The sequence below is a fragment of the Panthera pardus genome, unplaced genomic scaffold (genome assembly GCF_024362965.1).
Source record: "Panthera pardus isolate Hobbes unplaced genomic scaffold, ASM2436296v1 HiC_scaffold_2, whole genome shotgun sequence".
Lineage (NCBI taxonomy): Eukaryota > Metazoa > Chordata > Mammalia > Carnivora > Felidae > Panthera > Panthera pardus.
In genome coordinates this window covers 121,088,159-121,107,862 of record NW_026526765.1, presented here as the reverse complement: position 1 = coordinate 121,107,862, position 19,704 = coordinate 121,088,159, and the positions used below count along the sequence as shown (strand labels likewise).

General features: G+C 48.3%; 1 protein-coding gene across 3 annotated transcripts; it reads left to right on the top strand.

The window, feature by feature from the left end:
* Nucleotides 1-2,781: 2,781 nt before the first annotated feature.
* On the top strand, nucleotides 2,782-18,536 carry DELE1 (DAP3 binding cell death enhancer 1). Of its 3 annotated transcripts, none has more exons than XM_019424526.2 (13): nucleotides 2,782-3,095; nucleotides 3,750-3,864; nucleotides 3,961-4,084; nucleotides 6,053-6,200; nucleotides 7,140-7,301; nucleotides 7,557-7,645; nucleotides 7,746-7,842; nucleotides 10,531-10,673; nucleotides 11,713-11,871; nucleotides 11,973-12,065; nucleotides 14,578-14,743; nucleotides 15,277-15,507; nucleotides 17,582-18,536. In XM_019424526.2, the coding sequence occupies exons 1-12, from the start codon at nucleotides 3,065-3,067 to the stop codon at nucleotides 15,504-15,506; spliced, it is 1,557 nt and encodes a 518-aa protein (XP_019280071.2). In that variant the 5' UTR covers nucleotides 2,782-3,064; the 3' UTR covers nucleotide 15,507; nucleotides 17,582-18,536. The 3 variants fall into 3 exon arrangements, with proteins under 3 accessions (XP_019280071.2, XP_019280073.2, XP_019280070.2); XM_019424525.2 differs by lacking the exon at nucleotides 17,582-18,536 and adding an exon at nucleotides 16,246-16,823 and having other exon boundaries at nucleotides 2,788-3,095; XM_019424528.2 differs by lacking the exons at nucleotides 11,973-12,065; nucleotides 17,582-18,536 and adding an exon at nucleotides 16,246-16,823.
* The last annotated feature ends 1,168 nt before the right edge of the window (nucleotides 18,537-19,704 follow it).

The following is a 19,704-nucleotide window of genomic DNA, read 5'->3' as shown; positions in this document are numbered from 1 at the left end:
TAGCCAACAGGGTATAGGTGCAGGTTCCAGGTCTAAAACTCAAGAAGCCTGGCAGCTTACACTTTGTACATTCAGAAGCTCTGAGCCACCATTTAAGTTCAGCTACTCAGTTGGGACGGCCCTGAGACTACATGGAGAAGGAAAGAGGCTCAGCTGTTCCAGTGTCCTGGTTGAGCCTTCATAGGACTCCAGCTGCAGCTCAGGTGCTGTCTGACTGCCACCTCACGAGAGACCTGAAGTGAGACCAGCAGAATTGCCCAGCTGAGCCCAGTCAACTCACAGAACTGTGAGAGATAATTGTTTTAAGCCACTAAATTTCAGAGAATTTGTATGCTGTACCAAGACACCATTCTGTATTTTATTTGTCTACTGAGTGTGTCTGCCCTGCTAGACTATTTTCTCTGTGAAGGCAGGGACCACATCCATTTTTTAAAAATTGTTATATACCGGGACATTCTCTAGCACAGAATAAGCACGAAAATATTTGATTAATGTAAACTGAGACTCAACAACAAAAAATGTCTGGAACACTGGCTGTGATGAGTATACAGTGTCATGAACAAAAGGTAATGAAGTGGCTATCTGGCAGTAGGTTCCTGATGTTAAGTTAGACAGCTTATCTCTGTAGAAGGACTGGGTCAAATTGACTGGGCCACAAGCCAACAACGGGGAGCAACCCTGGGAGCTGAAGAAGAGAATGGCCAATGGTTTTAGCAAAGCCAAAGGCACGGGAACAAAGTTGTCATTCTGATGGGGCTCCTCTGGGCAACACTGAACAGGTGATCTGCTGTGCCAGTGAGACTTCAGCTGCCCTTGCCATCTACACAGTGGTTAGTTGTTTAGATTTCTAGGGACAACAGATGTCATAATGTCATTTTACACGTGGAAACAGACACCTCATCTTCACAATTTTTCAACCAGCTTCAAACATGAAGGGCCCTTCAATGTTTGTATATGGAATGAATACGTTCCTACCCAAATCAATAAGTCCCTGATTGGGGTCTGGTGCTCTTGTCTGTAACTATCATCAGCACAAGGTGTCCAGTCAACAGACATGGTTTGACAGTTTGTGTCAAGCTCTATGCAGGACACAAAATGGGAAAATGCCATCCCTGCCCCGGGGGAAAGAACTGGGGAGACTAGACTTACACAAATGAGACAATTAAATAACAGGACAACATATAATTACTGCTAATTTGTGTGGCAAGAAATTAAGTGCTAAGGAATTGGGAAAAGTGGAGAGCAGAGAGGGCTCCAACAGTTGGGGAGTATTCACTGAAGAGCTGGATGTGGCCGAGCCTCAGGGCATGAAAACAACTGCAGACAAGCTGGCAGGAAGAAAGGTGCAGAAGTCCAGGGAGAAAGAACAGACCCAAATCAGCTATTTTGGGGCAGCAACACAAGGAATGTGAAAGGTGCCTGCCCCAAATCCCAAAGCAAGGGTATCTCTGAACACAGTTTCCCAGTATTTGTACTCCTAGGCCTTTATTTATTGTTGTTTTCTGCTTGCAATGGCTTTCTCCCTTCTCCACCTAGGAAACTCTCATATGTAAAGATGCAGCTCAAATGCAATGACTTTTTTGAATCTTTCCTCAGTATCCCATAACCCAGTATTCACGATTCTATTGCAACAGATCTATTGTTTTTCCCTACTCACCTCCTCTGCCACTGCAATTAATAGCAACTTATATTTATTAGGCTCTTCCTATGTGCTAGGGGCTCTGCTAACCATTTAAATGCATTATTTAATCCTCACAACAATTTCATGAGGTATTTTTTCCTCCTATTTTATAGATGAAGAACCTGAGGCTTAAGGTTGTTAACTGCTATAGAACACATAGCTAGGAAGTAAGAAAGCTATTATTCAAAGCAATTGTGGAACTCCAGAGGCCATTCTTAAAACACTGGACCAAGTGTTCCTTGAGGCCACAAATACTCTTTACTCATCTGTCTTCTCAGATTCTACGATGGGGACTGCCACATGGCTCAAAAACTGGTGAACAAATACAACTGTCCTATCACAAAACCAGGTCTAAAAGGTGACCCCAGTAAGCTGTTAGCCCAGGTGTAGACTTCTTCCCAACCAGAAGTCATGTACCTGGGGGAAAGAAGGAGGAAGGATGTCTAAGAACCTTAGATTTGAACTTGAAGTCCTTTATTTCATATATTCACATTTGGTGAAAGAACCATTCTCTTCCACACAAAAGAACGCATAGATAACACTGGCTGGGTCTGAGCATGAGGGCTCTGATTAACAGGTGTTGGGGGGTGGGTGGGGGGTCGGTCTCCTCTTAGGTATTTCGAAAGCAACTCAAGTTGTTCCCGTAGAGCCAGGAAGGACTACTCGAGATCCCTCCATCTATCTGATCCTATCATGGCGCAAGCTGAGGCCCAGAAAGGGGAAAAGGTCGTCCGGTGGCTGCACGGTACACACAAGATGAGCCAGAGCTAGAACCCCGGAATCACAACGCTGCCTGCACAGTTTTTTAACGTCTACCCCGTCGGTCCCAGCCCGAATCTCCTAGTTGAGGGCCTTGGACTGGAAAAGCGCGGACTACGGGCCTCTCTCGTTAGACCCTAGCGTTCCTCTCCGCCCGCTGGCCCTGCTTACTACCGCCTCGTCCAGGCGCGGGGCTGGGGTACACTATTCCCCTTTTCGCGTCTCCACGGTGTCTGCAAGGTCGTCCCGCGCTACCGAGGCCGCCCTTAGCCCCGCCTCTCCACAGTCCAGTTTCCGACTCGGTTCAGCTTCGCCACCTGCGACCCCACCCCCACCCCCCCCACCGCTGAGCGTTCTCCCCACTCCCTTGCGGGCGGCAAGCGACGCCTCTTCCAGGGTAGGCCGGGCCCACGTCCATGCCCTTGCCGCAGTTCACCTCCCCGCCAGCCCCCACTTCCTTTCGCGCAGCGCCGGTCTTCCGGCTAGGCTCCTTTCTAATTGGCTGGCTGGAAGCTTCCTCGGGACTCGGCCGTTCGGAGGGCGCGACAGCGGCCTCTCTAGCCGCCGCCCGTAGGTCTCGCCTCGCTCTTTGGACTGCGAGCTCTCTATGCTGTTGGCGACGACATGTGGCGCCTCTCGGGACTCCTGGGCAGAGGTAGGGGGCGTCGGAGCCGCGTGTCGAGAAGCAGCTGAAACTCCGAGCTGGAGAAGGGCGGGCCGGAGGACTGAGCCGAAGCCCGAGCGGGCCGGGTTAAAGCTGAGGAAAGGCGGGGCCCACAGGGGCGGGGCTACGCCCGCTGGTCAGGGGCGGCTAGAATTTGAGGTGTGAGTGGGGCTCGTGGGGAAGAGGGTGGAGCTTAGGACCACCGAGATGGGTGGGGCTATCTAAAGGGGGAGGGGTCAAGTGGCTGGTGTTCCGAATTCGTGAAAGGTGGGTAGTGGCCAATGGAGTGCGGAACCAATGAAAAGAGGCAGGATTTAGAGTCAGGGCGCTCCAAACATTGAGCGAGAGTTTGCGTAGGAATGTCTGGTAATTTCATAATGGTGGTTGTCAGCCCTGGGAGGACATCAGAGTCACCCGGGGAGCATTTTCAGAATATGCCCTGGATGATCCTGGTTTATTGGCCTGGGTGGCACCTCAGAAACTGTACTAGGCAAAAGATTCCCACTTATGTCCTTGTTTAAGAACTGACGCAGTGGCAGATGCCAGTGATTCCTGGGTTCCAGGAGTGGGGCTCTGTCAAGGAACAGAGGGAAGATTGGTGGGGCCGTTCATGTTGAGATGGTTGATCTTTGTTATTATACATAGCTCTTCCCCGTCTGCTGGGACCCGGCTTCCGGGGGCTGACTCCAAAGTCTACCAACCCAAATGAGCCTCAGGCTGCCTCCTCCACTCTGCTGGTCCCTGTTCCCAGCTTTGACAGGTGAGATATTACCATTCCGTCACCCATCCCTTCCCCTTACCCCCCACTCCTTCCACTTGGGATATATAACTTGATAGCTTTTCTTGCCTCATCTAGGTCAGGCCCCCATGGCCCAGGCCCAGGCACGAACAGGGGCCCAAGGTCTCATGGATGGAAGGATGCCTTCCAGTGGATGTCTGCCCGTGTCTCCCCAAACACCTTGTGGGATGCCATATCATGGGTAAGGCTTCCCAGCTCTGTCCTTGACCTTCTGTGTGGATGAGAATGATCCTGCATGGTAATAAAGCCTAGAAGCAAGAGCTAGGGCATCATTGTCCCCACACTCAAAATGTGAGTAACCCATGTCATTGGGGCATATTTGGGGGAGATATTGCAGCTCCTCTTCCCCTCAGTCCTATTTCTCCTTTCATTCAGTAAACATTTATTTAACACCTTCTCTGAGCCAGGCATTTTTGTTAGGCACTTGTGACACAGCCGAGAACAAGGGTAGATGTTATCAATGAATAATACTAAATAGCTAACCTGTTATATATTAATGTAGAATATTATGTATGCGTTATCTTGTTTAGTCCTTGTAAAAATCTTGCGAGGGAAATATAATCTCTGTTTTATAGATAAGGGAACTCAGGCTCTGGACCTTTAGGTAACATGGTTAAGGCCATACAGCTCTTAAGTAGAGAAACCAGGTTTTATTCTGGAGCTCATGCTCTTAGCTACCATGCTCTACAGCTTGGTTGCTATACTTAGTGTGGCTTTGTAAAAGCACCTACTACAGATCCCAGTACAGAACAATAAATATTTGTTGACTCTGATGTATAAAGTTAGGTGCTGAGTAGTGAACATTAGGTCCAAGAAGGCAGAATCTTTGTCATCCAGGTTCTGCACACATCAGTCTCATTTCTGTCACATCTCCTCCCTGTCACTTTCATGCTGTGTGCTTTAGGCAAGACTTGACTTCCCCGAGCATCAGTTGTCTTATCTGTAAATTGGTGTCATCAGCGGAATGGAGCCTGGGATGTCTCCATGGTAGGGCCACTTCTCTCTGGTGCTGTGGACTAGGGGTATAACATACTTTGGAGAGGGGAGCATTTTCTCATTTTGTCAAAGATCTGAGCCCTAGAGCTATTCTACAGTGAGTCCTTCTAGAATCTGGGCTTGGATTCTGGGGGTCCTGATGCTGTCCCTCAGCTGTGTCACTGTTGCCCTTGTGAAAGGGTACGAGCTGTCCCAGTATTCTGGATACACGTCTCTGTTATTTACATGCTGGCACCTTCTCTTCCTTCTGGCCTCAGCTCACACATCACGCCTACAGAGAGGCTATCCTTAATGCCCTATTTTGTCAGACCTCCCTCTTATGCTCTGTGTAAACTCCTCTGATTTCTTTCTTTCTTTTTTTTTTTTTTTTACATTTAGCATAATTTGTTGTTATTATATTTATTTCTCTGTGTACGTGAATTTTGTCTTTCTCCCTCAATGAAGATATAAAGTCCATAAGGACAGAGACGTGACTATCATCTTTCCCAGTGTACCCAGCGCCTGTTGTAATAAACAGGTATTTGGGTGTGGACAGGAAGGGGCAGGGAAAACCAAGCAGTCTCTGAGCTAGGAGCTAGCTTAGGTTTTCCACACACCTGTCAGAGAAGAGATACCTTCAACAAGCCTGTATGTGTGAATGTGTCTGTGGTGGGGTGGCTTGGTCAGAGAGAAAGGAAGAGTTGTGCCTCAGGCCAGAGAAAGAGAATGAACTTGATGGTGAGCCCTGACCTGTCACTGCATTTGTGGCCAAGCCCCAGCTTACCACATTATCTTTTTGCCTGCTTAAACTTTATTTATTCATTCACTCCTTATGCATGTAATAAATACATGTGTGTATTTATTAGTGCTACATCTTAGCGTTCTCCTAGGCTCCAGGGATACGTGGGTGAACAAAACAGACATGATTCCTGTCCTCATGGTGCTTAGAGACTAACAGGAGAGACAGACCTTAGCCAAATAATTGTCGAGGTGATTACTTAAGTACCAGTGTGATCAGGGCTCTACCAGGCAAGTTTGGGCACCAGGAGGGTATTAGTTGGCCTCAGCCAGGAGTCAGGAAAGGCTTCCCAAGGAAGTGGCGTTTGAGCTGAAGGGTGAGACTGAAGGAGGTAACTGGTGCAAAGCTGGGTCCCCAGTGTGCTCTCTTTCCCAGGGCACTCTGGCCGTGCTGGCCCTGCAACTGGCAAGGCAGATCCACTTCCAGTCGTCCCTGCCAGCAGGACCTCGACAAGCAGAGCACTGCTCTTGGCGCAGACCCCTGGACTGTTTCCTCTCATCTCCCTTGTGGCATCCGCGCTCCTGTGAGTTTTCAGTCCCAGGGACAGGAGGGCTAGGCTGGGAGTTTTTCTAGGCCAGGAAGCATCTCTGGACACACCTCAGGAAAAGAGCCATCAGCAGCTCCTTGCCTTTCCTATCTGAAGTCAGAGGAAGGGGAATGTGAGGAAGTTCTACCCACCCAGGGTGTGGACCACCCCTGCCCCTCAGTGTCTTCCCATGTCCTCCCCTCCCCTTCCATGAAGGGAGCCCCACAGGGATCGAGGCTGCTTTAGATCTTGGGTGTGGCTTCCTGCTTACCCTTCACCCATGACCCTTCAGGTCATTCTCTGGTCAGTCATTCATTACTAAGTGAATCTTCATTGAATAACTACTATGTACCATGGTACACAGGCGATACAGCCCAGGGGTTAAGGCCCTGGAGTTAGTGTCAGGGTTCAGGCCCCATAGCTGGTGCATACTAGTCTTGTGTCCCTGAACAAGTCACTTTTAACTCCCCCGTGCCTCAATCTTTTCATCCATAAGATGGGATAATAGTAAAACCCACTTCATAGGTCTCTTGGGAGGATTAAATGAGTTAATACCTGTCAACGAGTTAGAACAGTGCCTGGAACACAGTAAGTACCCAGCAAGTATTAGTTTAAGGTCTTGTTCTTATGCTTATAATCATTATCAATATTACTATCAAATAGAGTGCCAGGTGTCGGGGCTACAACTGTGAGTGAGGTAGATGCCTCCCTGCCACTGGAAGAATTCAGGCAAATGAAGCATTTATACCTAGGACAGGAGATCAGCATAAATGTAGGCCCCTCTTGACCCCAGCAAAGGAAGTGGAGGAGGAGGTAGAGGTATGTGAAGGAGGAAATTCCACATTCTTCCCCCAAACCTCAGGGAACACTCAGTCGAGCCTGAGCAGACTGAGCTGATCCCCTTCTGATGTGACTACTCTTACTGGGTCTTTCCAGCACTCCGGAGGCACATTCTCCCCAGCCCTGATGGCCCAGCTCCCAGGCACACTGGCCTTAGGGAACCCAGGCTGGGCCAGGAAGAACCCTCCACTCGGCCTGATAACCTCTCTTCGTACAGCTCCTTGAGGGCATCTGGTCTTCAGGGTCTCTCTGAAGAAGGTATGTTTTCACCACCTAGAGTCAGCCAGAGGTAGAGGGGGTGGGGACTGGGCAGATGGACATTTGTTGCTGCTTATGCCAGATGAGGAAATTGTCATTCCTGTGAGGGCCCGTGCTTTCTGGGGTCCTTTGAATGATTTTGATTCCTGGTGGTGGTGCTGGCCAGAGGGGCCGGGGAGACTGGGGCAGTGGGAGAAAAGGAGAAACCACACTTTCTCCTTTACCCTGGCTGGGTGTCACCCATTTCCCTTGCAGACCCTAGTGATCTTGGCTTCCTGCATGCCAGCAGTAGCTTCAGATCTGGGGCAAAGCCAGCCCAGCCTGTGCCCACCGGACAAAAGCAGGTATGGTTCAGATGTGGCCTCCAGACCCTCATCACATTCCCCTGGGCAGGTTGCAGTTTGAGTGAACCCTCCCATGATGAGTCTTATATTTCTTCCCCAGGAACAAGATAAATCAAAAACTCTTTCCCTCGAGGAGGCTGTGACTTCCATTCAGCAGCTCTTCCAGCTCAGTGTTTCCATTGCTTTCAACTTCCTGGGTAACTGGGTGGACCTTGCATCAAGGCAGGGGGATGGGAGAACGGAAAGGGTATGGGGTTGGTCAAACAGAGTTAGGGCAGGGAGTGGTTTAAATTGAGAGAATTTATCTTCTCCCGGGTAGGTAGACTAGACCTGGCATGGTGGCACAGTGGTGTCAGGGACCCATCCTCATGATTCTGCCATTCTTAAAACTGACTTCCGTCTCAAGGTCCTTTTTGGCTATTGCAGCTTTCTTTCTGGAAGGGGATAGGTGGGAAAGCTAAAGGACTACTCCTTCCCCACCTAGAAAGTTGCACAAATCAATGTCCAGGATGTAGGCCTCTGACCACACCTGGTCACAGAGGAGCCTGGGAAATGTAGTCTCTAGCTGAATGTCCATGTGCTTACCTGAACATTCTGTTACTGTGTAAAAAGCAGAAAATAAATCTGGGAGGATACCTTACGTTTTCTGACACGTTTAGGTGAGAAGAGACTCCTATGGTCTGGAGCAGGCTCTCAAATGCACAGACAGGAACTCTTACCACATCTGGAGACTCTAGATGCCCCTCCACCATTTGTTCTGTTCTCTGCAGTGACTTGGCTTAAGTTTCAGGCCTTTTAATGCAGCGACCCAGACTGCCAACAGCATCTGTTGGAGTGTAATGGGCAGATGCATGAGAAGGTGGGATTCTTTCAGCACAAAGCTGTTAAGCATTCACCTTTTCTAGGCCCTATTTTAGGTGTCAGGGATACAGTGATTCATGAGACAGAGTTCTTACTGTCATGGAGCTGATGTGCGAATTGAGGGGGAGAAGAATAAAACATTGCCAAATAAATAAAAAAGAATTTCAGATGATGGTAAATGTTAGAATTGTAAACAGGGGAATGTGTCAGTGACTCGGGGAAGGAGCAGCTTTTGATTTGGAAGTCCTCACTGATGGGAAGAACTCTGTGCCAAGACCTGACTGACAAAAACAAGCCAGTCTTGTTTCTGTATAGAGAAATAGCTTTCCAAACAGGGGGAACAGCTAGTACAAAGGTCCTGAGGCAGTATTGAGTTTTGCTTGTGAAAGGAATAAAAGAAAGGTGAGTGTGGCTGCAACTTAGAAATCACCAGGAGAGTAGAAACAGATGAAGTGAGAGAAGGAGGAAGGGGCTAGGTCAGGCAACGCCTTCTGAGCCACTGTGGAGTGTGGATTTCCTAAGGGAGATCAGAAGCCATTGGAGGGTTTTACAGTGGAAGAGGAAGAGGGCAATCACATGATCTAATGTACTTTTTCAGATTTCTCTGGCTGTTGTGTGGACAAATGTGGAGTGCAGGCATGCCAGAGGAAACAGGAGACTGGGTTGGAGCTGTTACTGATGGCATAGCAAAGTGTCATGGTGGCTTGGTCTAGGTTAGAGGCAGAGGGGACAGAGAAGAGAGATGGATCGAGGAGCCAGTGTGGACAGTGGGGACAGGGGTGGGATCCTTTGCCCTCTTGAGTCTTCTCAAGGACAGATGGCTCTGTGCATCCTGGACAGCAAATTTTCAGGCAGCAGGGAGGTAACTTTAATTCACTGCTGGCTGAATGGAACCTGGCTTCTACCTCATTAGCTTTTTGTGATTTTGATGGGCCGACAGTCTCTTCTGAGGATTTTCTTGCCCATTCCTTCATTCATATATTCATTTATTCAGCAATGCTAAGCAGTGTGGCAGAACACAAAGGGAGCACAAGCCATCATCATATTTTGCATTTGTATAGAGCTTTCACCCTATGCGAAGTTATTTCTTCTACATTCTTTTTCTGCTTCTGCCTCCAGGATTTTGCAGTCTAATTGAGGAGACAGGGCTTGTACTCTGGAAACAGTTTAGTTCATGGAAAAAGGCTTGTATCCTGAGTAAAAACCAAAAGAGTGTTTGAAGCCTGAGTGTGGTCTGAAGCTTCCAGAGCAGAGGCAGAATGAGAAAGTCTGATGGTGGAGGCAGAAAGATAGCCCAGGGAGGAGAGACAACTTGAGCAAAGGTTTGAGTTGGGACTTGGCTGTGCCCAGCCCCGTCTGTGTTTCCTGTTTGCTCATTTGTTTGGATGATAAAACGGAACGTGGGTTTTGCTGTTGGACACACCTGAGTTCAGGTCACAGCTGTCTTACTTTCTCTCTCACGGTTTCCTCCTAAAGCAGGATTAACAGTATCAGCTGTTATCAATTCGATCTAGTTCATTACAAGCAGCCTAAGCCCACTCTGGCTAACTTAAGCACAAAAGGAATCTACTGGGATCTGTTGATCTGCCAAATCTCAGGACAGGAATAGAGAAGGTCCGGGGATCCAGGGGGCAGTAACTGAGGGACAGTGTCTTCAGAGTTTTGCTGTCAGAATAAACCTGCAAAAGCTATTTTCTCTCCTGCCTCAACCAGATCAGGATTCAGATTCCTGAGTGAGGGACCTACTGGTTGGGAAGAGCATAGCACAATGATTGATAGCACTGGGCAGCGGGGAGGAGGGCTGCTCTCCAAGGAAAACTGGGGTGCTGGTACCAAGAGGAGGATGTTGTATAGGAGGGCAGAACCCACTGATGTCTCTGGCAAACCAGTGAAATATTCGGAGGCTGGAAACATATGCTGAGTGTCTAGCACAAAAAAGAAAGGAAGCAGCTTATGAGGATCTGGCCAAGGATGTGGGGAGGTTCACAGAGGAAGTTGTGTTTACACTCTGTGCTTTCTTACAGGGACAGAGAACATGAGGAATGGGGACTACACGGCAGCCTTTTCTTACTTCCAGAAAGCAGCAGACCGTGGCTACAGCAAAGCACAGTACAATGTGGGCTTGTGTCATGAGCATGGCAGAGGCACCCCCAGGGACCTTGGCAAGGTACTGCACCTCCTCTTTGTCCCCAGGCCTGTCTCCTGAGCTGCCCTGCCCAAAGTTGACCTCCAGAAATGAGCGGCAGGAGGGCTTGGGGAGAGTTCACCTTCTCTCTCCCAGCCATGAGGGAAAAAGAAGACAGAAGCTCCTAACTTGCAGGAATTTAGATTCAGAAGGAGGCCAGGGACCTTGTCTTTTTTCTTTGCAGCTGTATCCTCAGGACCTAGAACCTTACCTTGATGAATGGATTAATTCATTGTAAAAATGTAGGATAAGTACGCAAAGATGTTATATATATATAAGAATGTACTTTTCTTAGAATTGTATATGATGGCAAAAAAAAAAAAGGGGAAAGCAACTTGAAAGTTATTCAATAGTAAGTTGGTTAATAATATCTATGTGGGCCTTAAAAAATGATGCACCAAGGGCAGCTGGGTGGCTCATTTGGTTGAACATATGACTCTTGATTTTGGCTCAGGTCATGATCTCATGGTTCCTGAGTTTGAGCTCCACACCAGGCTCTGTGCTGGGATTCTCTCTCTCCTTCTCTAGCTGCTCCTGCCCTAGTCTCTCAAAATAAGTAAATAAACATTTTTTAAAAATGATGCACTAGATCTATATTTACTGGCAGGGAAAGACATTCATGGTGTATTGTTAAGTGAAAAAACAGGTTACAAAAGTGTGAATGTTCTCTCTCTCTCACTATTTCTCCCTATACACACACACACACACATACACACATTTATGTGTGTATGTGTATGTGCGTGTATATGTGTACATGTATAAATACACATATATGTGGGAAGAAATTTGCAAAGCTGTAAAGTAAAAGTGAACAGAGAATGATCTTTAGGAGGCAGGATTTGGGGGGGATTTTATGTTTCTATTTTTGGTTTATCTATTTTGAAATTTTGGCTTATCTATTTTCTGATGAATCTGTAATGATGATGTATTGTTTAATTAAAATAGTTTTTACAAATTCGCTCAAAGAGAAGGCTAGCTTGCAGAGGTATCAGTTGACTAGGTGTCTCTCCCTTTGTCCCAGGCAGTTCTTTTTTACCAGCTGGCTGCCAGCCAGGGTCACCGCCTGGCTCAGTACCGTTACGCCAGGTGCCTGTTGCAAGGCCCAGCCTCCACTTGGGATCCTGAGTGCCAGAGGGCAGTGTCCATGCTTAAGCAGGCTGCACACTCGGGCTTGAGAGAGGTGAGTGCCCAGGGTGGGTGTGGGGAGTCTCTCCTGGGCTCCTGGAGTATGCGGGGCCTGAAAGTGATGGAAATGCCTTTTTCCTTCCTCCTGAACCACAGGCTCAAGCTTTCCTCGGGGTGCTTTTCACCAAGGAGCCACACCTGGATGAGCAGAGAGCTGTGAAATACCTTTGGCTTGCGGCCAACAATGGGGTATGGGATTGCCAGTGTCCAGACATGTTGGGGATTGAGTCTGCTGAAAGAGGGAATCTTGGAACTGCTGTGCATAGGAGAGGGAACCAGGCTCTGCTGCACATAGGAGAGGGTTGACAGGAACGCTGGGCCAGCTTCAGGTCTTAACTGTTGCTGACTTACTGTGTGACCCTTGAGCAGGTCTAGTGGGGCCCTGGAGTTGGCTGACAGCAATCTGTGAGAGCTGTCGGTAGTTTAAAATCAGCTGTGGGTGGAGTATTTGCACCACAGAAATGACGGCATACTCCATAGCAGGGCCTGTTTCACTGCGGAGCCAGTTGCTACGCTTACCAGCATATTCCTGAGCCGGTCACTTCTTGTTCTCCTCATCTGGAAAATTGCGATGGAATGACTGCCTCACCTGTCGACTGCTTCACAGGGGTGTTGTTGTGAGGATCAAAATCTAACTGAGGTAGCAGGTGTGTGAGTGCTTGGTCAGTTGAGCACAGGGAAGGTGCACCCTCATGGACAGTGCAGTTTGGGGAAGTCAGAAGACACTGCACAGTTTCAGGGGTGGCAGGTGTCTGGGGGCCTTGGCATCCAGGCTGCAGGACCGTGAGTTTGTTCCCCAGAGTGTTAGTTTCATGGGGTGTTTATAATAGGAAGGAAAACATGGTCAGATGGGTTTGGGAAATGCTGCGCTAAACAGGTGTCTTCAGTGCAGGTGATCTCAAAGCTTCACCTCAGTGTGAATCACCAAAAAGGCGTCTGTGGTTTGCTGTATTCCTGAAATGTACTGGAGCAGGACTTTTTTGGGCGCTGCATGCTGAAAGATCAGGAGTAGTGGATTAAAGCAAGCCATGTGCATGTACTGGAATTTTCATGCACTGGGGCTGCTGATTCTCGGTGTATTCTGGCCAACACAGTGGTACCTGATTGGACTCTTGGGCATCAGAATACTTTTTTGTTTTTACTCTGTTACCTGTAGTAGCTTTCAGAAGGGGACCAGTGTCACCAACTAGAACTGCCTCTGTGCCTGTCTTCCTTGATGGAGTCCCAGCTCTATCTCGGGCTGAGTGTGCTTCACCGTCTCATGTGCTAGACATGCCTGAGGGCACCTTGGTCCACTTCGGTCAGGACGCTGGGAGAAATGCACAGAGGGTGTTGGGCACAGTCCTGACACACACACCCACCCCCCGGGAGTAATTGTGTCTTTGTAGGTTTGTACTGAGCAGTGTTGCAGGGTGGCTGTTTTGGCCTTAGGAGTGTGCAGCGCTGTGTTCTGAGCTGGTCTACGGTCATGAGTCCACCATATTTATTACATAGACTTTGCCCTGCAAGTTACAGAAACTCTCTCAAGAAATTGGACTCTGGAAATTAGAAGAGAAATGAGACCATGGTTGGGGATCAACAGAGTTTTTTGTTTGTTTGTTTGTTTTTAAGTTGGGCGCTTGAATATAATAATTTTCCAGTAAAGAGGGAGAGATTAAAATCTCTTTAGGGAGGGGCGCCTGGGTGGCTTGGTCGGTTAAGCGTCCGACTTCAGCTCAGGTCATGATCTCACAGTCCGTGAGTTCGAGCCCCGCGTCGGGCTCTGTGCTGACAGCTCAGAGCCTGGAGCCTGTTTCAGATTCTGTGTCTCCCTCTCTCTGTGCCCCTCCCCTGTTCATGCTCTGTCTCTCTCTGTCTCAAAAATAAATAAATGTTAAAAATTTTAAAAAATAAAATAAAATAAAAAATAAAATCTCTTTAGGGCAACTAAAATAATAAGAAAGTAATAATAACAGTAAGCACTTTAATGTATTAACACATATAATTTTCATAACAATTCAATCAGGTGGGTGTTATTATTATTTCCCACTTTATAGACGAGGACGCTGAGGCACAGGGGCATAGAATAATATGCCTGAGGTTACGTAGCTGGTAAGTGGTAGAGCCAAGATTGGAACCCAGACAGTCTGGCTATATAGGTTGTTCTCTTAAGCCCTACCTGCTAATGCCTCTCTAAGGATCATAGTTTTCAGTGAGAGGAGAGAGGATCCAGCATTTTGGGCAAAGGGATTATTAGACTTTTAACCTTTAAAAGGAGGGACACTCTCTGTAGTGTATGTTTTGCAGCCCCTGGGCAGAGATTCAGAAAGGCTTTTGGGGCCTTTGAGAAACCTAGCCTCTACCCTGGCTCCTGGCTCTTCTAGCCTAACTAGGAGCCTGACTCCCAGGTTCCCCACAGTTGGGTGGTAGTTCCTGTGGCCGTCACTTCTGTCTGCCTTCAGCATCAGCCTCAGCGAGAGGCTGCCACACTGCCACTCGAATCTCCCTGGGCAGAGGGATCCCCCGCTCCTCTGTGTTGGGCACACTCTGGGCCTCTGGCTTTTCATACTTGAGATCCCTTGGTACAGGGGGGACTGGGACTGGACCTATATGGATGAAGCCCCAGCTTGCCCGACTACCCCACCTTCCTCTTGCCTTAGCATTTCAGTTCTTCTCTCCTGCATGTGTGCATATCTGTACAGCTGTCTATTTTCCCTTTTAGGACTCACAGAGCAGATACCACTTGGGAATTTGCTATGAGAAGGGCCTTGGTGTGCAGAGGAATCTGGGAGAGGCTATAAGATGTTACCAGCAGTCAGCGGCTCTGGGCAATGAACCTGCCCAGGAAAGGTTGCGGACCCTCTTTTCCATGGAAGCAGTGGTTAAAGGTGCATGTCAGAGCCAACAAGTTCCCTTCCCTGAGCTCAGTGCCCTGTGACAGAGAAGGGGGTGGCAGTAGTCCTTGGTCTCCTTGGCATTTCTTGCCCCAGTAATGGGTAAGAGCACAGCTTTTTGAGTCAGACACACCTGAGCTTTAACAACCCTGCTATGTCACTGAACTCGGACTCCATGTCTTTGAAAATTGCGTGGTTCTTCACTTCTGAAAATGAGGGTACTACTCGTACCTTACTTGTTCGGTTGTAAGGATTAAATGAGATGGTTCTAGAGGGCTTGGCACAACCTGGCATACAGCAGGTGTTGAATAAATGGTAGCCTCCCTGAGGATTTTTCAGGAGAGACCGTATCCTGAGATTGCCTCAGTTCCCTGAATTACCCTTCGAGGGCTCTGAGTGCTCACTCCTGAGTCACTTGGGCTGGCCGGGGTTACCAATGCCAGGGGCAACCAAGCCCTTTAAGAAGTCCTTGCTCCAAAGTAAGAGCCCACAGTATGAGTAAGAGTCGCTCTCACCTCTCCTCACAGCCCTGGGGCCCAGCGACTTGGCAGTTAAAGGATTGAAGTCCTTCTCCAGCCCCTCCCTCTGCAGCCTCAACACCCTGCTGGCGGGAGCCTCACGCCTCCCACACGCCTCGAGCACAGGGAACCTTGGCCTCCTCTGTAGAAGTGGGCGTCTCGGAGCCAGTCCCAGGGGAGCTCTTCCCCCACACAACTACCCTTTGGAAAGGAGTCTCGTCAGACTGGGTTTTGGCTAAGGTAAGATAAGACATAGTTACTGGTGCTGGGGTGGGGAGGGTGCACAGGTTGGATGGCAACAAAAATAGGTGTCAGTGTCCCTTTCTGAGGTGGACATTCCAGCGAGAGCTGAGGTTCTCAAGCAATTTCAAGTGCATGGCTAATAAATGACTTTGACCTTTCCTCCAGTTGGTAGCCTCACAGGTGGGCAGTGGAAACATTGATAGTTATTTCTGGTTCTGTGCACGAAAGGGATTCATTCAGTGACCTGTAAAAAACTCTCCTGAAGGTTCCAGAGTCTTACCATAGCCTGTGACTGAGTAAACCACTTACATATTCTTTCCCATGTCTCAGTTTCCTTAGACTTAGACTGCATGACAGATGTTTGCCAACATCTGATGTATGTGCTTCTGGTGGTTCATAAGAGGATTTTAGGTACTCTAATATTTTCTATCTTAGTAGTTGTATATTTAATATATAATGTAAAAATGTGACTAGCACATTATAGTTTCACAGATATTAAAAACGATCCATTTAAAGAAAAACATTGTGAAATTGGATAAAAGGGAGCACAGGTCCCACCCATGGTGGTTCCATGAATGGCTAAAACTTGAGGAGCACTGAGTCAGGCCATTTCCAAGATGGGCTTCCGTATTCACTTTTGTTCACCCCCAGTGGAGTTAGGATCATCTTCATCACTGATTTGGGAGGAATGAGTTTCTTGCCTACATACCTAATATGTCTGCTTGACTTTTTCAGACCTTCTCACTTCAGCCCTAAAGATGGAGCCTGTGGCTTCTCTGTTACAACTTGAGTCCCAAAGCAGAGGCCAGATATCTACACAACTTCCCAAAGAAACTTAAGCATCTGCCCCAGCATAGTAAAGAAGAAGAAAGTGTGTAAAGACCCAGGTCCTGGCCATGTCACCTTGCCTGGCCATGTCACCTTATGAAGCAGTGACCTGACCCACTACATTGTTTTCTCAGTTGTTGACCGAAGGCATTGGTGTATGTCCTTTGACCCTACAGAGCTCATGGGGGGCATTTCACTGCAGAAAGGCCCTTGGTGACCACTTAGGCCCAATGAGGCAGACTGTTGCCCATGGTTGTATGGATTTATGAGTCACCAGGCCAGGAGAAGACCAGGCCCCCTGACTCCTGGCTCAGGGCTCTGTTTTGCCAGTTCACACTAGCTTTATGTGTTACTGTCACATCTCTCCAATGTGAGGGAGTAAGTGGAGGCTTGGAGCAGGAAAGTGTAGATTTTGAGATCCTTGTTTGTGAAGGGTGTGCCAGAAATGGATGGCAGTTTAATAAAATAGATACTGGATTATCTCATCACTCTTGCCTTTGAGTATGTTGGGGAGAGCCGGGGGTGGGGCAGGGGGAGCTGAAAGCAGAGGCTCCAACCTCATCTCTAAACTCTCCATTAACCAATTTGAAGGGTCTTAAAAGCTTCTCCAAGGGAGAGACTTAGGAAAAAATGATTTCTGAGTCAACGCTAATGACTCCAATTACTGAATCTGTGAATAGCTATTCCCTGGCTTCTGGATGTTAGCCCAAGTTCAATAGCATGGATGTGGTTGAGGGTAGGGAGTGGGAGGGACCAAACCCTCTAGTAACTGTTCAGATGTGAAAGATCACCCAGCTTGGCCAGTTCAACAGTGGAAGGAGTTGGGGGTGGAGGTTGTCTTCTCTGCTGCCCACCCCTCTCACCAACCTCCAGTGGCTCCTGCCACACTTTTCTAGCACTTTCCTCTTGTCATGGGGGCCCTAAGCTTCTTTCAACTTTAGTGTCTCCCCTGACTGCTACTCCCTTTCCAGAGCTGCCCTGCATGCTGGCCTTCCCACCCCCACACTGATCCCCTCATGCGGCTGCCTCCCACAGATGTCTCCTTGGGATCTGGGACCTTGTCTTTGTATTCTGGTATCCTCAGCACTTAGCACAAGGCCCACGCTAGTAGGAGCTCAATACACACATTGGTTAAAGGTTAGGTTTTTAAGCTGTACAATGCACTAATCTCTGCAAGAAAAAAAAAGTTTCTGTGGTCAAATAAGTTTGGGAAACGCTATACCAGACATCCCTTTTTTTATAGATTTACAGTGTACATCAGCATCTTTAAGGTTCCAAGAAGTCCTGCAGTAAAGAACTTGGTTAACCCCATGTTTGCCAGCCTGAGCCGAGCACAGAGCCCAGCCACACACAGATTGCCGATCAAACTTCCTGGGGCAACTTCTGTAAAATGTCATTTCCTGCCCTCCTGTGGGACCCTACTCTCCAGTCTCCTCCCCTCCTCTTGTCATTTTGGCTTACCGATTCCTTCTGGGGAAGGAGTGGCAGTTCAGACAGCCGTGGGACAGCGGGCATCCCGTGTTGAGGGCCAGATGCAGCTCTCCTTCCCCCTCAGTAATTACAAGTTAAGTACTGATTCAATTTGGGGTGCTAAACGTGGAGGTAGGATATTTTTAAGCTCTCCTTGTGGAAAGGCAGGATGGAAGAGTCGTGAGAGCAATGTTGTCAAGGGACCAGAAATCCTTGGCTGTTCAGTCACTGCTGTCTCCGTCCATCCCCAAGGGGTGGGCCTTCATCCACAGACCCAGGCACTGCTGTGCTTTCGCCATTACAATTCCATTGTTAATGACTTGTCATCAGTGCCCTGAAAGGAAATATGAGGTGGGGAGGACAGGGGAGTGGCCCCTGCCTGGGTTAGGTACAGGGTGACCCAAGTTTTAGGACCTGGTGCCCTTCGGCAGTGAGACTTTTGTGCGAGGCTGTGCTGACTCAGTTCCCTTATCCAGAGATGTTGCTTTCAGGGATCCGTGACACAGTACAGACAAGGCTGTTCGATTCATTATATCTTCAGTGCTAATACAGTGCAGGGTGCTTAGTAAATGTTCAGTAAATATCTATTGAAGGAATGAGTGATTTTATGCATTGCCCCCTTTCCACCCAGTTCCTTGGACCAAGCCTACCTAGCACATAGTAAGTGCTTTAAATATTTGTTGAGTCCATGATTCTGTATACTCCCCACTGGAAGAAGTAGCTTCCAGTGCTACTTCTGACACCTAGTAAGTGCTCAATAAATACAAAGTTTGTTGAATGAGTGTTTCTGATCATGCCTCCGTCCTCCCCTGCCCCATTACGTCAGACTCCATACTTAGTAGGAGCTGGAAAAGGCTGACCTATTTTCTTGGTGCATACTATGTGCCAGGCCGAGCCCGTGCTAAAACACCTCCCTCCCCCTCCTGTCTTCCTTTTGGGATATGGTTCTCTCCGGAGTCCCATGGGTATTGGTTGCCATCTCACTCTTGTTTTAGCCAGAGGAGAGGTAGGGTCAGTGAGCTGCCAAGCTGAAGTTGGGTGACAGACAAGGAGGCTGCCTGTCAATCTCTGAGCTGCCCCCAGGCTCCAAGTGAGCACTGCATCACACTCCTCGTGCTGGAGAACCGGCTGACTGTTGATTAAAAAAAAAAAAAAAAAAGTCCCTCTGCGCTTTCCAAATTAAGACGACATTTAACTGAGTGCTTGCTGGCTTGCCTGCTCCCTCGATATCCCAGGGGATTGAGCCCATCTTGGTGAAAACTGTTCTGAGCATGTCCGAAGTCTCAGCTTTGACATTTTGGCTGATGCGAAGAAGTTTCCGTAACCTTTTTGCTCAGCATGCTCAATTTTGTCGCCATACACACTGTGTCACTCAGCCTGTTCATGGGAAAGTGCTGGGTGTTCCCATGCTAGGAGTTGGTTGCATGCTGCAGACGAGAGCAGCTACATACATCCCCACTCTGACCAGAGATCAGTTGCCTCAGAACAGAAACAGCTCTACCCATGAATTCCTTAGGGTCTGCGGAGAAGGCAGAGCCGAGGACCAACAGAGAGGATCACAGTGGTCCTTAATCTTATTGAGGCCCCAGACCCCCTTTGAAAATGTGGAAAAAGCACTGACTCCTTCCCATACAAAAGTATGCAGCCCTTCAATTTTGCATGCACTTTAGCGGATTTATAGATCTTGAAGCCCGACCATGGACTCCAGGTTAAGAACTGTTGATTTGTTAGAAAGAACATCACACAAATTCCAGATCCAAATCCTAGCCCTGCCACAAGCCCGCCATGCAGCTTTGTGCAGATCAGAAGTGTCTTGCTTTTTTCTTGGCTATAAAATGTTCTGGCTCCTTACGAGTAAAATTGCTTGTGTTTGTGGAGGTTTAGGGAGTGATTTAG

Bases quoted from the DNA above. Each gene is read 5' to 3' on its own strand.
- DELE1 (XM_019424526.2), top strand. From the start codon at position 3,065: ATGTGGCGCCTCTCGGGACTCCTGGGCAGAG. The intron at 10,674-11,712 runs GTACTGCACCTC...CCTTTGTCCCAG, and splicing joins CCCCCAGGGACCTTGGCAAG to GCAGTTCTTTTTTACCAGCT. The intron at 11,872-11,972 runs GTGAGTGCCCAG...CCTGAACCACAG, and splicing joins CACACTCGGGCTTGAGAGAG to GCTCAAGCTTTCCTCGGGGT.